Here is a 21,857-nt window from a genome sequence, read left to right as displayed (position 1 = left end):
AGCATCGTAATAAAATTTGTTGTGTCCAGGGGATGGATGGAGTTTATTGAAGTCTTCTTGGGCTCACATGGGAAATCATTTAAAATATAAACTTGATATTCAGTCTAAGGAAACTGGAAACTGCAGAGCGACAGAAGAACCAACAATATCTCCTGTTTTCTCCTTCAATGAGTCGACTCTTCTTGTGCTTTCAGACCAAAGAACTACAGACTCTTCACAACCTGCTCAAACTCTTGGTACAGGACCTCACCACATGGGTCAAGAAGGTTTCTGTCTCATTTCTAATCTGAAGCTCACCTTCTCCTGCTCAAACTGCTGACAAATGTTTCTGCTGCTCTAAAGTCTGGTCTCCAGAACTTCCTGAAAACTCTCGTCTCTTCTGCTGCAGGTTGCTTTGTAGAACTGTTCCAGAAAACCTCACTAAACCACATGAAGGGGCCTCAAGATAGTCGTCCAAATGAAACCATACAAAAACCAAACTAACACAACCCAAACGCTAAAGTCTCCTGCAGCCTACCAGAGAACCTCTGAGAACAGAGAATCAGGACAGGAACCCTTACCTTCTGGACAACCAACGTTGGTTCTCAAACAAGAATACAGAATGTGTCTGACCAAAAACCTCTGAAGACTCACTACAGCCAAGATAAAGACACAACTCAGCTGTACCAAATCCACTAATCACTGCACACATTAGCACCATGTGCTAACTGTGGCTAAAGAACCACATTTACCAAGACAACTATCCAGTACAAAGCCCTAAAACACACCAAGAAACACATTAAAGACGATTTTACTGCTGGAAGCTGCAAGCCAACGTCTAAAGAACAAACTAAGCAACGGAGCCAAACCCAGCTCAGTGGTGAACAGAAGGAGAGGAAATGTTTGACTGCAGCCACATAAAGCAGGAAGACACTGAGCTGCTCAGGTGTTCCTGATAACACCAAGTTGCTCAGGTGTTCCTGATAACACCAAGCAGCCACCTGGACAGCCAATAGGAACACAGCTTACTGGAAGTCCAGAGGGCTGGGTTAGTCAAGGAAATTTAGTTTAAAGTTGAGGCAGAAAGTTAACAAAGAAAGTTGAAAACCACCTTCTGATACCTGAAATCTCTGGGTTTTCACACAAAGAACGCCTGAACATGTCAAACTGGTTCCATAGTAGAACCATCATTGTAAAAACGTCATAGTATGGTGTGTTGCTCAAAAAAACATTACGATCCTGCTGTCTAGGGTCGCCGAGGAGCAACACAAAAACAGTTCAAACGCTGGTTTACAGGGGGTTAGGAGGCTATTTATTTGAAAGAGTAAGTTTACAACAACACATGTGAGCAGAAAAATCAAAGTCTGTCTTTAGTTCAGCTGAAAATACTAGTTTTTGTCTTTTTCATTGACCAAACTTTTCAGGAAGTAGATGAAGAATAATTAAAGCTCTCATGTAGAAGTCCAACTTGTTTTGGATCCTTGTGGAAAGTTTAATCTTAGAGTTTGTAAAGCTGTTGAGTTTTTAGAGTCACATTCATTGTTTTGACATTTAATAACAGAGTCCTGAAATAAAATTACAGTTGTGGATTTCTGTCATTTAGTCTGGACTAAACAAATAACAGCAGCATAAATCTCAAACGTCATTATGAGGAGTCTGGATTGAGGTTTCTCACTTGATAATGATCAAAACATGAAATTGCTTTAAAGGAATATTCCACCTTAAATCTTTGAATGTTGACCTAAAAGGTTGGTTTCAGGAAGTATTCCACCTACGAGGTCCTCAAACATCCACCTTAAAGGAACATTCCACCAAAAATCCTTGGACATGCACCTAAAATGTTGGTTTAACCGAGTATTCCATCCAAAATCCTCAAAGAGACCTGAGGGGCTGGTTAAAAGGAATATTCCACCTAAAACCTCAAATATAGACCCGAAAGGGTGGTTTAGAAAAAATCCTTCAATGTAGACCAAAAAAGTTAGTATGGAGGAATATTCCACCTGAAATGTAGACCTGAGAAGTTGGTTCGGAAGAATATACCATCCTAAACATCCTTAAATGTAGACTAAAAGACGGTTTGGAAGAACATTCCACCTAAAATCCTCCAATATAGACCTAAAAGGTGAGTTTAATGGGATATTCCACCTAAAAATCACTACTGTAGACCTTGGAGGTTGGTCTGATGGTATATTCCACCCAACATCCTTTAACATAAACTTAAAAAGTTCGTTCAAAGGAATATTCCACCTAAAATCCTTCAATGTAGACCAAAAAATCTTGGTGTAAAGGAGTATTCCACCTTAAATGTAGACCTAAAGGATGGTTTGGAGTAATATTCTACTTTAAAATCTTCCAATGTAGATCTAAAAGGTTGATCTGATGGTATATTCTACCCAACATCCTGGAACATTTACCTAAAAGGTTGGTTTAATGGTATTTTCCCAGAAGAACCCTTGAACATCAGGCTTAATGGTATATTCCACCCAAAATACTTGTACATATACCAAGAAGTCTGTGTAAAGCATCAAACGCTCTCCAGCACTGAGAGTGTTTTAGAAATTCATTCATTGTGTTGTGAACTTTGAAGGAGCAGAAACTTTACAGCTGCCAAAGATATGAGCTCCAATTCTGGATGTTTTAGGAAATAAAGTTCATCAAATAAACACTTGATTTTTGCTGATAACTCTCATTAAATTACTGAAGAAATCCAACATAAAAACCTGTAAACTCTCAGGCAGCTTTTGTTAAAGTTTGTCCATAATTCTATCATCATGTTCTGGAACCAGGACTCTGCAGAAGTTCCTTCAATCAGATACTTCTGTGTTTCTATTTAAGGCCTCAGGTTTGAACGTACAGCAGAGGATTAGAAAGGAATGATTTTAATGTTTAAATCAGTCCAGTAAATGTTTGGCGTGAAAATTATTAAAATTTTGATTTAGATAGATTTGTGTCAAATAATATTGTAGAGTCTCACTTAAATATATCCAAATGAGTTCAGTGTATTTACATTTTAGAGAATATTTGATTTCTTAATCTCAATACTGTAGGGTCTGACCCTAAATATTATAATAATGATGTCAATTTAAATAATATTTTAGTGCAGTCATAAACTTTAATCAGCTAAACTTGCACAATAAATATCACTGTACAATCTTAACCTGAACATTCATATTATTGAGGTAAATTTACATAAATCATGATATTCTAGGGTCTTAACTGGAATATTTCTAACATTAATCTTTTTGTATTGTGCTGATAAACAACAATAACCCGACTTTCAGATAATATTTGTTGTGTGTGATTGAGACTAAATTCCTCCACATTCTGGAACTGGACTGAATTTCCCAAAATGGAAACATGGACAGAATTTAACACTCATGTATCCATGGCAACGCTAACGTTTCTGCTTCTTACCAAAGTTCACAACACAAGTAAAGATTTTAATATAAAACTTCAGGGATGACTGCTGACCATAAGTATTCTGATCAATACTTCATGATCAATATCAGGACAGATGTTACAATTCCAGCTGTTGCATTAGACTGCAGTTATTCACAGAGAAATTAAAACATCACATTCCTCATAAAAACTAGATGGGACTTTTATTAAATAAAGTGTTGGTGAATAAACAGTGTAAAAAGTGCAAAGCAGCTCCATTAAATCAGGAGATGTGAGACTTCCACAGCATGGATCACCATCTGCTGTGTTGATTCATAGCTGAATGTCAGAATGAACTGAGATAGAAAAGCTGCTTTGAGCTGCAATATTACGGTCTGACAATCCAACACTATCACAGTTTTCATCTGGTTGTTTTGCTCCAACATGCTGTGAAGTTCAGTTTTTACCTGAATCAATACAGAGATTCTATTTTCAACCAAGACTGGAATAAAAATTAGAATGTTATCAGGTTATTAATGCAACTAAATCCTTTCAGATGGAAGGATTTACTTCTAAGTTCTAATTCAAGTTTCAGTTGGAGCACATTGCATTCACAAAGAAAAACAGTGATACCTTCATAGCAACATTTAATAAACCTAAAGCTTCCCTGTTGGCACATTGGTGGAGTTTGTTACTGAGCATCTGAACCTTAAATCCAGTGAGACGACCATCTTCAGTCGAGGCCAGTCAGAGAACTTCAAGACCTTCCATCAGCTGGACCAGATGTGGCATCATCTCCCTCTGAACATCTGGATGACAGGAGAAAAGACAGAAATCAAACACAGATCACAGAAATACAATTTATTCACTTTCATCATTTTATAAAAGTAGCATGAACTTTAATAAACTTGACATCAGTAATGAAAGTAAATGTTTTTAGCTCGTGTTGAAGCTAAATTTAAAGTCGATTTTAATGACAGTTTATCCTGAGAGGAGTGAAAATGGAGCTTTTCTTTCCTTTATAGAATATTCCCTCAAAATATTCCGTTTATTATTGGCTTTAGAAGCATTTTTCTTTATTTATTTTTAGATACCTCAGACTGATACACTTTGCTGGTTTGCAGATAATTTCCTGTACAATGACAATAAAGATCTTCTATTATAACATATTTTGCTAAAACAAGAACTGCAATCCTTCTCAACCATCTCTCAGGCTGCAAAATTCCAACTGCGACCAAGAATAATCTGATGTAGTTATTATTATAATCTTTACTGAACCAGCCCTGGAATTAATAAAAATCTGTATATGGATATGATTTTCTCTGATGGGACCACTAAAACTGCATACAATAAAGTAAATCTCTTCTGCACTGCACACATACTACACTTTTGTATAACTCTGGATGTCAGAGTAAAGGCAGACAGATCCACTGATCAGCCACAACATTCTGACCACTGACAGCTGAAGAGAACAACATCCATCATCATCTTCTAATCCAACGTTCTGCTGGGAAACCTTGACGTTCATGTGGATGTTTGACATGTACCACCACCTAAACACTGCAGGACAAACAACCCCCTAGTCTCCATGGCAACAGCAGTCCTTGATGCCAGCTGCCACCCTCAGCAGGAAGAACTCAAACTGCTCAGGAGTGGTCCGAGGAACACGACAGAGCTAAGCTGTTCACCTGGGTTCCACACTCCCCACATCCAGATCTGATTGAGCATCTGTGGGATGGTCCAGGATCAGCCTGGTCTAGGTAGGACCCACCCTGCAACCCACAGGATCCACAGAATCCACAGGACATCCCCAGAGGTTCTGATGAACCACTGGGTCAGAGGAGTTTTAGCAGCATAAAGGGACCAACACAGTATTAGTCAGGTGGTCAGAATGTTATACTGTTATATTGTCATGCTGATTATATGATCAGTAAATGTTACCATCAATTATAAGATCCACATTGATCAGGAAAAAAACAACTATCAGTTCATTCAGAAACTGTGGGGTTAAACCTAAAAACACAGACCTCAACAGCAGTTTGTTTCAAAGCAGAACACCAGCCGGTTTTCACTAAAGAAGCTTTCAAAGCAACAATTAAATGACAGTTTTGTTCTCATTAAGTTCACAGAGTCAGAGGCAGCCAAAATAATGTAGACACATCAGGAAAAGAAAAACTTTTATAAATATTTCATTTGTATAAGTACTTCTACACATATAGATTCCTCTTTCTAAGTTTGATCAAATCACGATAACTCTGTGTCCTGTTGTACGATGTTTTCCCAACAGATGGCGCTACCCTCATGAATGGAGCATCAACAAGTGACGTCTACAACACAACAGAAATGTCTGGAAGCCAGTGGCCACCACTTTGAGCACCTCTTGTAATTGTAGAGGCCAAAGATAACTTTTATTAATCTCGTGATGTCTGAATAGATTTGGTATTGAAATATTTATGTAATTTTTTCTTTTCCTGATGTGTGTAAACATTATTTTGGCTGACTCTGTATAATGGGTTTCTGACAAGTCACCAGGCAACATCTTTTTATAATAATGACAAACATACCTGCATTCTACAGGAGTGATTTTCCTCATGTGCAGGTAAAGATGTGTGAGGAGCTTAGAGATGACAGGAGCAGGAGTCATCCTCACTAATTCAGCTTCCACCTAGAAACAGAAAGACCACAAACAAACACACTGATATACTCTCAAACGTCAGACTCACAGCCTCAAAATATCTGTTTAGGAAGTGTTGTGTTTCTAAATTCTGCTGAAAGCATTGACAGACATTCTCTTACAAGGTTGTGTAAAAAGCAGCCTGTCCTCTGAGCTACTGAGAAATTTTCCTGAACAAAGTTTCTACGTGTAAATCGGCTCAACTAAAACTAAAGCCTCAGTCAGAGATAACAGGTATCGCAAATTATAAACAACTTTCTTTGTTAACTCAGACTTTCTGCTTCAACCTCACATAAAAAGGGGAGTTTAACTCATCAGGTGACTGAAAATGAACGACTTGTGCAGTTCTAGATCCAAAAGTAGGATGTTTCAACTCATGTTTTAATACAAATACATGCAATAATAAATAAATACAATGGCTGGTTGTTAGTTTGTTCACTATTAATGTCATTTTATATACTGGATTGAACTTGAGCAGTGGAGGAGAGAAGGAATTTAATGAAATTATGGAGATTCAGAGAGGGAATTTTGCGCAATGTTAAGTTAAGCGCGGTTTAATTCAAAGCAGCTGAATGTTAAACGTCAGTGCAGCTGAACGGGTTTCGGTTAACCTTAAAGTAAAATAACTTTTTTAAACGCTAAAATACACAGCAGAGAAATACAAGTTGAGAAGTTCATTCAAATAATGAGGACAGCTGCAGCAGCAACTAACACAGGTGTTCAGCGGTAAGTTAGCCACCTATGTTAATTAGCCCGCTAGCTAACTTAGCCGCTTAGCTAGCTAACGCGTCCGGACCAACTGCTCAAACACGACAAAACACAACTCTTCACAAGTCGCTGACTTAACGTACAACAGAACAACGCTACTGGTTAGAAGTATTTATCTTCTTACCGTGTTTTACTCCAAAAACAAGATCAACAGCAGCCAGAGATGCTAACAGACGTGCCGACCATAGATATACATAGACTCCATACGCTAGCGCGCTGTCTTCTATATTATCTATGGTCTGACCAATCGCTGCTCTCTTACACATATATATATACACATATATATACATATATATATATATATATATATATTCTGAAATGTACCTTATATATATTTTTATTTTTATATATATATATATATATATATATATATATATATATATACACACACATTTCAGAATATATATATATATATATATTCTGAAATGTACCTTATATATTTATTTTTATATATATATATATATATATATATATATATATATATATATATATATATATATATATATATATATATATATACATACATAAATGCTACTTTTCCAGCTTAGGCTGTCACAATATTAAAAAAAGCTAAATGCAGCTATTGTTGAGAAAATTGCAACTGGACCTTCTGCTTTTTTTAATGTTTATTTATAATCTGCATAACCCTGCTCTTCACAGTTCAGTGTCTGACTGTAAGCGTCTTTTTTTTTTCTCCCCCTGGGGTCAGGGGGTAGTGAGTCGGTACAAGTGAACGAGAGAGCGCCTGATCTCCCATGGGCAAGGCTGTCAGCGTGGCCCTGAGTGGGCTGTGTGGAGCTTCTGTCGGAGAGTGTCAAATTTCCACGGCCCACACTGTGGCCCTCTGTCCTGCTCATGGCTGCAGCTCAATGGCTCCTTTGATGGGCCACCCGGGGCCTTTCATCGTGCACCTTGCCACGGAGCCCGGGGGCCGGGAGGGGTTGTGCCGCACAACACCTGGCAGGTATGCAAAACCACGTGCCTGAGACAAAACAAAAGCCACTCTGTCGAGCGTTTATTGGAAATTAATTTCCTCTCCCCAATCTTTTTGCATTCATAAAACGCAGAACGGAAAAGAACAGGATGATCCGGAGGCAGACATGGGCAGTTACAGGACATAGGACTGTGTAGGTTCTTCACCACGACGTAATCAGAATTATATCATGTGATGATCCGCTGCATCCAACTTCAGATTCTGATCATTATTCAGACACTGAAAAATAATTCCACACTAGTTGGGTTTTGTGTTTGATAGTCTGTTTGAAAAGGTTGTGGTCATAAATTGTGTTCACCACAGGAGACCAAGCAAACTTGCAATGACAGAATCATGTGAGCTCAAAAGTCTACATCCATTTTAAACCACACCATACTAGAGTGTAAATTAGACCATTGCATTTGTCTCAGGTCTTATCTGACTTGGCCCTCACTAGTTCCCATACACCTGCCTCCTGCTTCCCTCCATCTGTACCCTTCCACTCATTTGCCCCTGTCCATATACAGCAGGTCCATCCCTAGGATCATCCTCTTCCTCCCTTATCTGCAGTTCAAAGTCTGTTGACTGAATTATCTCCGGACGGTAAGAGAGAAAGGAAACAACTGTCGGCAGCTCTCAGTCAGCCGGACAGAAACTCTTCCCTGTCAGCTGGTTGGTTAACTGGTCTTTACTACAATAATCTGGAGGTGGAGGGATGGGAGCAGAGAGAGAAGGAGTGTACGGACACATCAGCGCCAGCACTCGCAGCTTTCCGCAGACAAACGGGCTCAGTGTTTCCTCTCGGAGAGAGCGGTGTCATGAGATAGTGGGTATTCGTAGCTAGAGCGGAAGCCGAGGTCTCAGGTTTGAGTGGTCACAGAGAGTGCTTGACTGAGGTGTTGAGAGGAAAGGTGTGGCGGCCAGGCCCACAGGAGGACAGAGGGGAGATTTAACTGCTGCTGCAGAGGGAAGGAAGAACAAGCGCTGCGCAACAGGATGAGTGGAGCCTATTGAACCCTGAACACCTGCGTTCACTGATCAAAGGGATTGTCTGTGTGTTTCTGGGAAATCGCACTGTACCGGCCATATTGTTTCCATAATCACAGTTGCTCAAGAGACTAAGTTCTGTGAAATGAATTAGTTTTTGCACTGACGACATCAACATGGCCAGTCAGCATAAACGTTTTACCACCATATGGCCTGGCCCTTAACTACTATATGGCCTGTTAGATACAGTTGATTTAAAGAAGCCCAAGTCCTGCACATCCACATTGATGTCCCCCCCGGCCCCCTCGTCTGTCTTGGCTCTCTGGCACACAAGGTCATCCCCTAGCCAGTCACGACACTCCAATTAAGGCGACTGATGGACGCAGCTAATTGGTAGGATTTATAACCTCCTTTTATTATGCTTTATGAGGAAGGCAAGTGGAGGGCATTACCATTTATAGGCCCCAGGCTCCATGCTGGATCACTGTCATCCGCTGGTGTCCAGCCTGACAACAGAATATGGCAGCGGCATGAGGAACTAGAGCTGGGGTGTCCAAATGCCCCTTCATCCTTTCTGGTTTGGGCTTTTGATATAATTTCAGAGGAAGCAATCCGTTGTAGAAAAGAGATACATGGAGGAGAAAGAGAAATAACTGTAAAGATAAGAAGATTGAAATAGGGAGTGAAAAAGGAGGACAGAGGTAAAGATAGGGTGAAACACAGAGGGAGGCTTCATGGGGCAGGTAGGTAAGGAGGAGGCAGGCAGGGCTCCTATAATGAGTGTGTGGTTATTGATTGTATTGTCAGGGTGGCTGACCAGGGTCCCGTGTGCTATGGGCCCCAGTCCATCTGTGGACAATGCAGTCAGTTACACCTCACTGCTCCGTCTAATAAAGAACAGGCAGATTGATGTCACCAGTATGGTTGAACTCTACCTAACACTCACCAGCACTGCTAAGCACACACACACCACACACACACACGGAGGCACATTTGTACTGCAGCACTGTCATGAAATACGGAAATCATTTTTATTTCCTCTCCTGGCAGAGAATATAAAGGAACTGTGGTTTGGGCTGATAATATGCTTGGATATATAATATAGGGGCTGCAACTAATGATTATGGTCATTATCAATTAACGTGTCAGTTATTTGACAATCTATTAATTGTTTAGCCTATAAAGAGTCATAAAATAGTGAAAATGGCCATGGCAGTTTCCCTGAGCCCAAAGTGACATCTACAGATCATTTACTTTTGGTAACGGATTAGTTTGTGTTCGTTTGATATAAAACGAGCAGAAAATCTTGCCTGTGGTCCATTTTTTTCTTGATAAATGAGTGAAATGGTTATTAGATGGTGTATATTGTTGATTAATTTAGTAAAATAAATTATTTCTAAGAATTAAAATAACATGAAGTACACAAAAAAGTACGCCCATACATAGACACACACATAAACATGCTATTTGCAAGCAGTTTATATAAAAAATAACAGCAAAATTGCAGTTAGTCAAGAAATCCACATCTCATATGGGAAAACTACGGCACTCTATTAGTTAAGTACACTTAAAATGCACTGCTTTTAGCACTATGCAACATATATCTGCTATGACAGGAGCTTTAATTCCCAGCCAACCGACTGACAGCGACTGACTCTTCTATAAAAGATGGAACAGCAGCAGTCATAATGAGGACTCTGTGTTTTGCTGGTTAAAGTTGCCTCTTTTAGGAGGAAGTCAACGCCTCCAACCTGAACATTTGGCTGCATGCGCTCCGGCCCCATAGCTTCTGTGGCAGCAGCACAAGCGATTACTCCTGCGCAACCAGCCAAAACACAAAAATCAATAAACAATCTCAACGTTTCTGAGGGCCTTTCGTCTGACTTAATAAATGTCTCAATCCACTGTTATGACTTCATTTTGCTTTAACGTCTTCTTCATGTGCATCTTTTGCCGATCAATTAGAGAATGGAGTGCCCCTTCTGTCACGACACCTGCCCTCCATCCGCTGCAACACACACACACACACACACACACACACACACACGCACACACACCCATGCAAAGGCACAAGGTGAACGGCTATTTTAATCCTTGAAATAAGATACTTTTTGAAAGCACTCTCTTAAATGGCTCATTAGAGGTAAAGCCACCCACTTATTTCAGGTTATTCTGCATATCATGTTCACACATACAGTAATTTTATCTTTCACTCTTCCGTTGATGCAGATTTTAGGCAGCTAAGGCACATTGCTTTCCTGTGGAGCAGTGTGGTGTTTGAGTCCGGCCAGCTAATGAGACATATATTTAGTGTAAGTATGCAGGAGAGGCACCATTTCCAGGCTGTCAGTGGCGATGATGACCACAGCATCTTTCTCTCAGGCTGCTCCTGCTGTCACAGGCTCTAATCCCGGAGCTGCAGGGATGACAGGTGAGTGGTGCCAAAGCCCCTGGTCTGTGACTAGAAGCTCCAGGAGAATTTCACACACACCCCTCTCTTGTCTCCCATTGATTCTGCCACTTCCCATTATTGTCAATCAGAGCGGCGGCGTCTCCACGGGAGGAGCTGTGCAGCAGGCGATTGCCAGGGCAGCGGGGTGCGGAGAGCAGCATGCAGCTCGCCTGCCAGCCACTACACCAGCACGGGGGCCACCAGGGGCACCTCTCAAGAGGCTGTCTGGACAGGATGCCACAACTAAAACTGAGACCTTTTTGCTTTACGGTGCACACGGCTGAGAAGCACAGAGGGGTGAAACCTCTGGAGCAGTTTTGTGTCGACAAAACAGGCAGCTGAGGCTCTCGCTGAAAACATAGTTTCACATGGCTGTCAGTGGGAAAGCAATGCTGCTCTCTCAGATGTGACTGCCTTGTTAGAAAAATGACATAATAACAATGACGGGAATAATGGAACCGCAGTGAAGCATTGTTCTGGAGGTTAAGGAGGGTTTGGGAGGTGGCTGCTCCATAAGTGAGCTTCCGGTGCAGCCACGTCCCCTGGTGGCTCCTGACCCTTGGTGGGCCGCTGTTGTGGTGCCGTGCAGGCGTTCTGGTCAGGTAAGGCAACCATGCAGCGGCTATAAGCCCTGGAGATTGATGGGAGTGGTGCCCTCCCTCCCTGCGCTGTAAAAGATTATCCGCTCACCCGCTGGAAACAAAGCTGTGATGGAAATTCGTCTCGCATCATCAGCAACAAAATATCTACACGGCAAAGCGGGAGTCTCTCATTTTTCATGGGCTATATATTAAATAAAAAAGGGCATTAAAGAAAAAGGGAAGGAGGTGGTCTGAGTGATAGCACTAGTTAGTATTTTTTTTAAATGGGCCACTTGAATCAGGGAGATTATAAGGTTTTTATTGGCTGTCAGGAAACACAACTTTCTGCGTACTTCACCCGCTGAAGCTCATAACGCTCTGATTAGAATGCCAGCAGAAATGAAAAGGGATGGTGCTGGTGTAAAGACGCAGGAGAGGTGGCAGGACAAGCACAGATGCCCTGGAATCTGCTCTCCCTCAAATACACGAGGGAATACAAGAGGACCAACACATGCACCAATAAAGCACAGAGGGAGCAGAGAGGCTGCACACGGGCTTCAGACAGAATTTATACACCCAGTGTCACAGTCAGATCTGGTGTCAGGGACTGAGCCGTGACTATTCTGAACCGGATACATGAGACACATCAGGCAGAGTGTTATCTCTCGCTAAGTGAATATTGCATTCAGCTGATATGTGATATTTGAATTTCCTATTAGAGGGGGAATATGTGGCGGAGTGAATAAGCTCAGTGATGCTTGCTCATCTCACAGAAGGCAGTGAATGGAAACCTTGCTGCACAGTTGCAGTGTGTCACAGTGATGATAAGGATGAAGTGATGGAGGGGGATTCCTGAGGGGGCTAGTAAGAAAACTGACTGCTGTTACTCACAGGGTCACCTACACAGAAGCCTTTGAGTCAGTTTGAAGACTAACCATCATTTACTAGAAACCGAACCAACTCAACCTGATCACTGTAATCTTCCCCAGTGGTTTAGACGTGTTTTTAAAAGGCGGCACCGATACCTCGCGAGTAAGGCGGCAGATTGAAATCGGTCATTATATCGACTCGAGAGACTCCATGTGTGTCAGTTTGTTCAAACTGAGCTTTCAATTTCCCCGTAGTGGAGAGAAAGTAAGAGAGGGCGACATCAAACTCCCAAACATGACAGAGCTGGCTCTTTCTGACGAGAGGAAGTCATTGATTTTTCCTCCATTTCACCATCAATCTGGTGGAGAAGAGGTGGCCGTGGGTGCTCAGACAGCTGATGATGTGATTTGTAACCATGGACCACTGGTGAGCGGAGAGAATTGCTCCGACTCTCAACACGTGGCAAAGTGACTACCACCGTCTTCAGCATTCAGCTGGAAGATTAACAGTGGGGGATCTACTGATAATCTCCAGCGGCCGAGGGAGTATTTTCTCTGTCAGCCACACTGCAGCCCCACTAACATTTGTATTCAACATTGTCAAATGTTGGTGGGACTGTGTCACTCCTCTCTAACAAGTATTCTAATGCAGCAACTAAATCTAATCTGGATTATCAACTAATCAGTTAATTAATGTCTTATATGCTCAATTAACTGCTTAGACTGTAAAATTGTGAAAATCAGCTGCGAGGGCCCAGAATGATATCCTCAAATTTCTTGTTTTGTCCAAAAATTATTCCAAATCATGCTTTTGTCATCGCTTAAAAAAACTATGAAATAAAAAATACCTTGAGGTGATTTGGTGGTTTTCTCTCAGTGTTGAATTCATACATATAGTTCAGTAAATATGTACCCATGTAACTTTAACTTCACACCTTCACACAAACCTTCCACAAAATCATGATCACCAAAACTCATTTATTGCACACTAAGTATTCAGTATTCGAAATGAATACATACTGCAGATTTTCTTCTATATATACACATAATATGTAGGAATAAATACAACATCATGTATGACATGAAGGCAAGATGACCTTAACAATCCCACTTTTATCACTTTTAAAATACACAAATGGCTTGACTGGAACTACAACTTCTTAAAACAGCTTGTTATCCATGATAGACTATGATCAAGTTCTTACAGAGTTTATTCATTTGCGGAGTTTCCACCTGCTCCTGGAATTTATTTTGACACAACACTAGGAGATGATTGTGGAAAACAGAGCTACTGCGCAAACGCTGCACTGCAGGTTTGATTGAATTTTACCATTGTAATGTCTCTCTAACATCTAGTGACACGGTGAAGGCTTTCTAAGGGAGGAGTAATCCTCTTTAGATCATTTGCAAAGCAATTAGGCATGCCTCCACTGCTATTAAACATAAAGATAACAGCTTATGAGATAAGATGCTATTTGTACGACATATCAAATGTGGATAGCTGCCTTGGAGCCCTGATATCAGCAAGATATATTTAAATCCCTGTAAATGAAATTAAAAAATATGATAGTAAAAAAATCAGACATATCTACGGTGCTATCTATCATGAAATTGAATTCATGAGATGTCCTCAGACCTAAATCCTCAATTAATGGGTCTATAATTATCACATCATAAATACACATTTTATACAGTGCAATCACTTTAAATGCATGGCTTCATGGATAATATCAACTCTGACATTCCACTGAACAAGGCAAATATATAAATACTTTTAGCTGCCAAGAAAACATATGATAATGTGAAATATATTGATCATTACCACAGTGACAGACAGTCGCAGGAAAACATGAGACCCCACAAGGTTGGATTTCATAGTTAAAAGGATGCCCAGATCCAACCGGATCACTTTGAAATCCAAAGTGAGTTGAACTACGGTGACTTGCAACATGCATTTGTCAGCAGGAACCAGAGAGCCTCTTTTGCATGTGTTTCTATCATCAGTACACACTACACACCGAGAACAAATGCCACCGACAAGAAAGGAGGGGGGAAAAAAAGGGAAAAAAAGCAAATTCCCCACTGACCTGTGACCCGGGGCTCAGAGGGGCTGCCCTGCATGCATACAGAGGAGGTTCAAACAGAGTTTATGACTGCATTATCTCCCCTCTTCCTCATCACCTCTCCACCCATCAGTGGACACTAGAAGCCACCACACTGGAGCAGACAGACCAGGCATCACTCATTCACTCGCCTCCTAGGTGCCTTTGTCAGGTGATTGCTGGCGGAAAAAGGAAAACAGATCAATACATCTCCCATGGGTCTGACAGGTAATCTTTACCTGGGATGAAATATGAGTGGTACCAGCCTGCTGGATTCCTTAACTGTAACAGGACAATTGACTGGCTGCACGGATGCCATTCTCCCATTTCCTAGCCATTGGAAATTCATTTTGGGGCGTAAGGTCTGGCTGCGATGTCATTATGGTGACTGCTAATTACCACGGTGGCAGGTGAGGTATTCCTCTGCTGCTACTAATGGAAGTGCATCTGAACTGATGCATCTTCCTCCCGTCAATGCCCTGGCACCGCAACACAGACTGTCGGATACGCCAACAGCACTGAAGTCCTCTTTAAAACACTATACAGTCAATACCTGTCAACAAGTTCAGGGGCGTAAGTCTTGAAGAACCCATCACTATATTTATCAAAAGCTTTTTTTTCTAATTATGAACTCCTAACTGTGTTATTCTTATTAATCAGGTGTATATTCCTGGCGTGGGAGGAGCCTGCGGTACTGCTGGACTTCCTGCTGGAGGAGAAGCAGCAGTCTCTGTGGGGGAGGTGGGGTTACTCTCTGCCTCAACACTTTGACTGATTTCTGTGGCAGGATGTCTTGTGTGAGGCATCCACTTAGACTAGTGTGCACACACAGCATTTATAAATGTCATCCCGCTCCAACATGATCACATAAAGCCTTCTCAGACGGATTATTGCAGACATATAACTCACGTTAATTGGCAAATCTCATTCTATCAAATGCGATTCTTCTCTTAAATAAGGCTTTAAAGCGTCTGAAAAGACATGCATTATGTCTCTGATAAGTATGTGGTTCATTTCACTAAAAAGACATCTTGTAATCACTGTAGAAAGTGCATATCTGTTACTTTTTGGTGCTTGGAGGAGTATGGATACATTTCATTTTTTAAAAACACTAAACTTTTCCCTGTGAAATACCTTTTGGAGACACTCAGCAGACTGAGTTGGGTTGTATTCAGGCGTATTTGTTCGTGCTTTTACAGCTGACAACAGTTGTCGACTACATGGCTCATGTCAAGACGGATGTACATCACTAAATGCATTTTTCTGAAAACTGCTTGTTTATACCAGCTTGGCCAGAACTGCTGTGTTTGATCTCACTGTACGTTGCCATTGATCTTTTAATGCATCTGATGCTGAGGGAGCCGGGGAAATGTATACCCCAAGGGTAGGTGAAAATACTGTGTGTGACTCCCGCGTCCTGTCTCCTAGAGCTCCTCCAGCTCCTCCCCGCTGGCTCCCGTCCACTTTCTGCACAGCTCCAAAAGCAAACTCATCCAGCACTGCTGAAAAACAGGCTGTTCAAACAGATTTGCAGCTGGCCTTGAACTTTAAATGCGTTTGGGGGAAATTTGAATATAGAAGGTAACCTGGAGAGAACAGAGGCGGCCCTCCGAGGACCGCGACTACACTCCCTCTGTGTTGTGCTAATGAGCACCTTTGTACCAACTGTAGCTTTTCAAATCCATGCTAATAGGAGGCCTGTACTTTGTGTGGCTCTCTACCGGTGGTCGCCTCTCTGAACCCTGCAGCAGCATGTGGTAGCTAAACATTGTGATGCTCTGCTGTCTCCGAGCTCGCTACGTGCTGCTGCACAGCCGCCGTTGGCTGCCTTAAAGTGGAGCAGACTCCCTCCTGGCCACCCAGCCTCGCCGGACCATCCTCCCAGTGTTCTTGCTGACAAACGCTGCTCTACTAGAGCGGACGTAATTGTTGGATTGTGTGGTAGCGGGTGGCCTGGAGATTCTGCGCGGAAACAGGAGGAGCCGCCGAGTCTAGAGTCAAACAAGGAGCCTCTTGAAGCTGCCTTCTTCCTTGAGGAGATGGCGGAGGGCTTAACAAGGCTTGATTGCATTAACATTTGTCATGCTTAATATACTACCTGGAAGGATCTAGCAGTAACATGCTGATTTGAAGAGTAATGATGTGCTTTGTGTTTTTTTCTTTGTTACAAAGTTTGTGCAGCAAGAGGAGCCTTTTCATTCTCGGGCACAATAGCTTTCTTTTTTTTTGTCACGTTCTGCCAGATGTAGGTGTGTTAAGTTGTCGAGCCCATTCAGGCGTCTTTATGGAGTGAAGACAAACTCTCAGAAGTAGAGGACTGTGCACTCGGTCCCACAGCTGCCATGGCTGAGGTGTTACTGGCTCCTTGTGCCTCTTCTCTCTGGTGATCCATATGAAATGGGTTGCTAGCTGCAGAGAAGAAGAGAGCACGTATCATATTCTGAGCACAACACTGAGAACAAACAACAAGATACTCACACAAATCAAATTTTCCTTCACTGTTTCAAGCCTCTCGAATAAAAATTAAATTTAGCTCCACGACTCATGGATCACTCCATGCTTTAGGTATACTGAAATAAAACTTTGAAGCAATCCTCTTCTAATAGGTTAAATATTAATGAGGTTTTGGTCATGTGAGCCAAATCCAATTTGGCCCCATATGACTTGTGGACATGGTTATTAAAAGGCCAATCTGTGCTGCTCTTATGGCTTAACTTTCCCCCTCCGGTTATGCTGCGTTAGAAGCAGTATGTTTTTAACTCCATTCATCACACTTCACATCTCGCTGGCTGCGTTCCTTTTTAAAGATCCTCTTTTCTCTTGATCTCGCTCACCTTTAAAGCTTTTTGTCTCTGCAAGTGAAGAGAAATATCTGAAAGAGAAGCTGGGCCAATTTTCGCACAAGACAGAGGAACTCTAAAACAATTGCGCTCTCTAACATGCTTTCCTGCTTTTCCTGCTTCGCTTTGATAAATAAATCTCTCCTGATCTCCCCCCAAAAAGTTAGCGGCGGTCACACAAGACATTTGCCAGGCAGTCCCATAGCAGAGGACAAGGGAACTAGAAGTGACATTGTGGCTCTGGGCTGTCTCAAAGGATTAGGCATTACAGCATTCACTGGCATGTGCTTTTGCTCGTTCCCCTTATATCTGCTCCTGCCTCTTTCCAGATGACTTCTTCCCCAAACTGATCCGGCGGGCAAGATAATTGATTAATATTTCTTGAGGGAATGATGACTAACCGTTGCTGAGGTTCAAACCAAACACTTGGGTTAAACATAGTCAAAGGACTTGATCAAAATTCAGGAGGGTTTTTTTTTTTAATTTTTGACAGAAGAAACTGGAGGAAACATTTAGTTTCTGTGTTGACATTCACAAATACTAACTCAAATCCTGAGTCAAGGTCATAATGAGGACAAGAGGATTGATTAATGTTTCTTGAGGGAATGATGACTAACCGATGCTGAGGTTTATTTTTACACTGTGATCAAATGAGACGATATTTTTGCTAAACATTTTAAATACTACAACACAAAGCATAACTGCACTTAAGAAAACTTACATTATTCCGGCTAGCTTCTCATTTAATTACATACAAATAAATTTGGAAGTCAAATGTTAGTCCTTCAGTGAAATTGAAACTATGATTAACTAACTTTACTTAAATATCAAAAGTTAAAGACTTATTCTGAAGTGGGACTGATATATAATTACACATATGACATTAAAACAGATCTGAAATACATCAACAGATAATCAACACTTACTGTTGTAGCTGCACAAATGAAAGTTTGAGCTTCCTCATAGAAAGTTTGGGCTTTTAAGTCAAATCCGATTTGCATATTTCTTTTGCATTTTTCTCTAAATGTTTCACCATGAGACACAGATTTTCTGTGAAGTGTTACAAGCCAAAAAGAGGCATTTGACGGATGTCCAACAACTGTGTTTTATAAGCATATTGTTAATATTAGCATATCTTTATTTAGGGAAAAGCTACACTTGAAAAGTTGCTACTTCCATAAATCGAGTTAAGTAAAAAGCATATTTCTCTGTGAAATGTAGTGCTTCTGTTACATTTCAGTAGTATTATATAGATTTTGTGTATTTTGTAGGTAAATAACAACTAATCATTATTCTAAAAAAGCATCTAGACTATAGCAGGTAAAGACACAGCAGCTTTATATATTCATGTGCCCGTAAAATAATTTAAAAGCGATGAATGTAAATAATTTAACACTCAAATGAAAGAATTCCAGCACCTGCACTCAACTGGTTTTACATGAAGGTCAATAAAGACATTACAACGCAAAGGTTTTCTGTCAATGGGAGAATTACAGTACATACATTTATTGTGGGTGATAATGGGAAGTTGAATGGAACCATCTTACCATCTTAATAAGCTCTCATGTGACGCTCTCTAAAAACAATCATTACAGGCCTTCCTGGAGCACTCCCCTTCCCCCTGTTTATTAATCAGCTAATTACACATTGACAGTAATGGGCCTGCTGATTCCCACACTTAAATGCACAGGGCTGAATAGCTCTTTAATGATTAGCCTTTGTGTTTCTCTCTTCCCTGCTCACTCTCCTTCTCTCTCATGTACATGCACACACACGCACACACACATATATACACACTTCACTCTCTTCACAAATGAAAAAATAGGACATTCAAATCAGGCCTCCCGGTGAGAAGGTTTGCACACAAGCGAGTCAGGAAGCACCTGACAGACTAAGCTGGTAAAAACAAATCTGTCTCCGCGGAGAAGAAACCAAACAGAAAACAATTAGAGTGGTTACAAAGGCAGCAGGTTCTCGGTTTATAGTACATCAACTTGTGTGGGTCTCGTGTTAAGCTCAGCCTCCAGCAACGGCAAAAAAAAAAAAAAAAAAACACCGTGAAAGTTTGGTGGAGCAGTGCAAGGCAGGTGCAGGTGGAGACGGAGGAGATGTGGGGGTTTTTGAAGGACAAGAGCAGGGTGTGGAGTGGAGCCGGAGAGGGCGAAATAGTGCGGTGGGCTGCATTTCTGTCAGCAGAAGTGATGGCTGAGTGGTAGCGTTATTTGTCTTGTGCTGCCATACGGCCCTCGCACCAGCCTGGGCATTAATGAGAGGGGGCCGGACCGCCGGGCAGGAACACGGCGGGCCTCCGACGCAGGTGATCTGTCACGCAGCCGTCTTGCTCGGGCAAGGAGACACATGAAGACAGAGGGGAGAGGAGAGGCGGCGGAGCTGACCGAGGGGCCGGCCTCCACATGGGCACCTACATGTGGTACTTAGCAGCATATAAAGATAACGCACGGCCTGACGAGGTTCATCAATGGCTAAGCAGACTGATTATTCGCCGCAAACTCCTCCTGAAATCTAGCACGCTGAGGAAGTTCTGGCTTGTTTTTTCTTTTTTTCTTTATTTAACTTTCATCTCTTTACAGAGATAAAGATGAAGGGCATTATAGGAGGAAAGCGGGGAGGAGTAAAATTGCAATAATTAATTAGTCTGTGTGCGAGATCAGCCAAGGCTATTAAAACCTATCAAGATCTTTACACTTACTGATTCATCTCTGACCCACAAATAATCCCCAAAATTGTGTAGTGTGTACAACGGATGACTGAACAACATGTGATATTATCCAGAAGTCACTAATAACCCACAAAACAATTATTAGTTTCCTTACAAATTCTGCAAACTGTTGGACAAAGCTGCTTATAAATGTGTATTTCTGGATTTTAATAATATCTAATAATATAAAAGAGAACAATGCAATGCATTGTTCAGTATCTAGTAAGGACTTGTTGGACTACGTTGGATTTCCGGATTGATGCTGGTGAGAAAAGTAGAAAATGGCCAATTTAAGGCTGAGAAATGGAGTGGTCATCTAATCCAAACAGATACCTGGCTTGATAAGTTGTGTGTGTTGTTTTATCTTTTTTTTTTCTTTTTTCACAACCAGCTCCTGCACTGCTGTGGAGGTGCTAAAAGGGTAAAGAAAGAAGACAAAGCAACAGCTGGGTACCGCCTCAGTAATTCCCCATAGAGCCCTGGAGGATACCTTCAGCCGCACACCATTTTCACTCCTGATTACAGAGTTTCAAATCAACCACTAACACATACAACAATCCACTTCCTCTGGCTAACTCGAAGACTCAGCTGTCGTGTTCACTAAGAGCAACACGGGGAGCCGCGCTGCTACTTTCTACTGAGTGCGGTAAACAATCTTTCCATGCAAACAAGATGTTTACCAGAAAACAAACTCCGCTCAGTAAATCACTGTATCTGATTTTGTCTCCGTACACATTTATGTCAGAATGGCAGCAAACCAAAATTTTTACGTGCTGAGTGTGAAAGCTTGTCAGAGTGAATGTGCATCTCCTGGCGGTGGTGAGATTACTGAGGAGAGACATGGTGCAGCAGGCTGCCAAAGTAAAGATTTATACAGAGCAGTTGCAGCTGCAGAAACTGACATTGGACGACATGGGATGCATGATAAATCATGGTGGACAGGGGGCACTAGACTCAAGAAGCAGGAAAACACTCTCAACAGGGCTGAGGGGGGATGTGGCAATCAGGGACTCTCCTTCTATGTCATTTAGGAAACAGATAATACACAGCACTTCAAATAAATCCTTAAAATACATTCATTTAAACATCATACACTAATCATTAGTGCATCTGCCGTCTGCTTTTTTCAGATTACTGAAAAAGACAAACAAATCAGTTTTCTTATTAAAATACACATATTTCCCACTTTTGTGCCTTTCACAGTCCAGACTGTGGGTCTGTTAACTGTCGAAAAACTGAGGGATGCCCCCGGTTCTGCATGGTGAATATGAGGGGTCCTTAGGGGCCAGGGGTGAATCCTTTTTTACTTTTATGGGAAGTGGTTCAGCGTTGGGGAGGTGAAGGACAGAGTTGCCGGCCGTTCCATCACTCAGTGCAATAAATGGATGCAATCTGTATCCAAGCAAAGCATTGGCTGTTTTTAAATTCCACCTCTTTTATCCAAATGAATGATGGACCCTGGTACAGTGCACTGTGCAGCAATATTAATATACATCAGAGGCCTGCACCCCTCACTAAATCAGGGGACTAGCAGC

General features: G+C 41.5%; 1 protein-coding gene and 1 long non-coding RNA gene across 5 annotated transcripts in view; both read right to left on the bottom strand.

Annotated features, from left to right (window-relative positions):
- Positions 1-19: 19 nt before the first annotated feature.
- LOC129347822 (uncharacterized) lies at positions 20-6,994 on the bottom strand. The gene is made up of 3 exons (XR_008600098.1): positions 6,924-6,994; positions 5,922-6,022; positions 20-4,166 (listed from the first exon to the last, which is right to left on the bottom strand). It is a non-coding gene; the product is annotated as an uncharacterized LOC129347822 (long non-coding RNA).
- Positions 6,995-13,619: 6,625 nt separating this feature from the next.
- Positions 13,620-21,857, bottom strand: part of LOC111578304 (G patch domain-containing protein 2-like) — a 54,710-nt gene continuing 46,472 nt past the window's right edge. For 3 of the 4 annotated variants that reach the window (XM_055006238.1, XM_035954958.2, XM_055006239.1), the window contains one exon: positions 13,620-17,172. In XM_055006238.1, coding sequence (XP_054862213.1) covers positions 16,993-17,172 — 180 coding nt within the window. In that variant the 3' untranslated portion in view covers positions 13,620-16,992. The remainder of the gene's footprint in view (positions 17,173-21,857) is intronic. The other variant, XR_008600097.1, reaches the window with a different exon arrangement.

The sequence above is a fragment of the Amphiprion ocellaris genome, chromosome 20, assembly GCF_022539595.1.
Source record: "Amphiprion ocellaris isolate individual 3 ecotype Okinawa chromosome 20, ASM2253959v1, whole genome shotgun sequence".
In the NCBI taxonomy this organism is placed as follows: domain Eukaryota; kingdom Metazoa; phylum Chordata; class Actinopteri; family Pomacentridae; genus Amphiprion; species Amphiprion ocellaris.
Note: the sequence above shows the minus strand (reverse complement) of the source record. Positions and strands in the feature narration are given on the sequence as shown.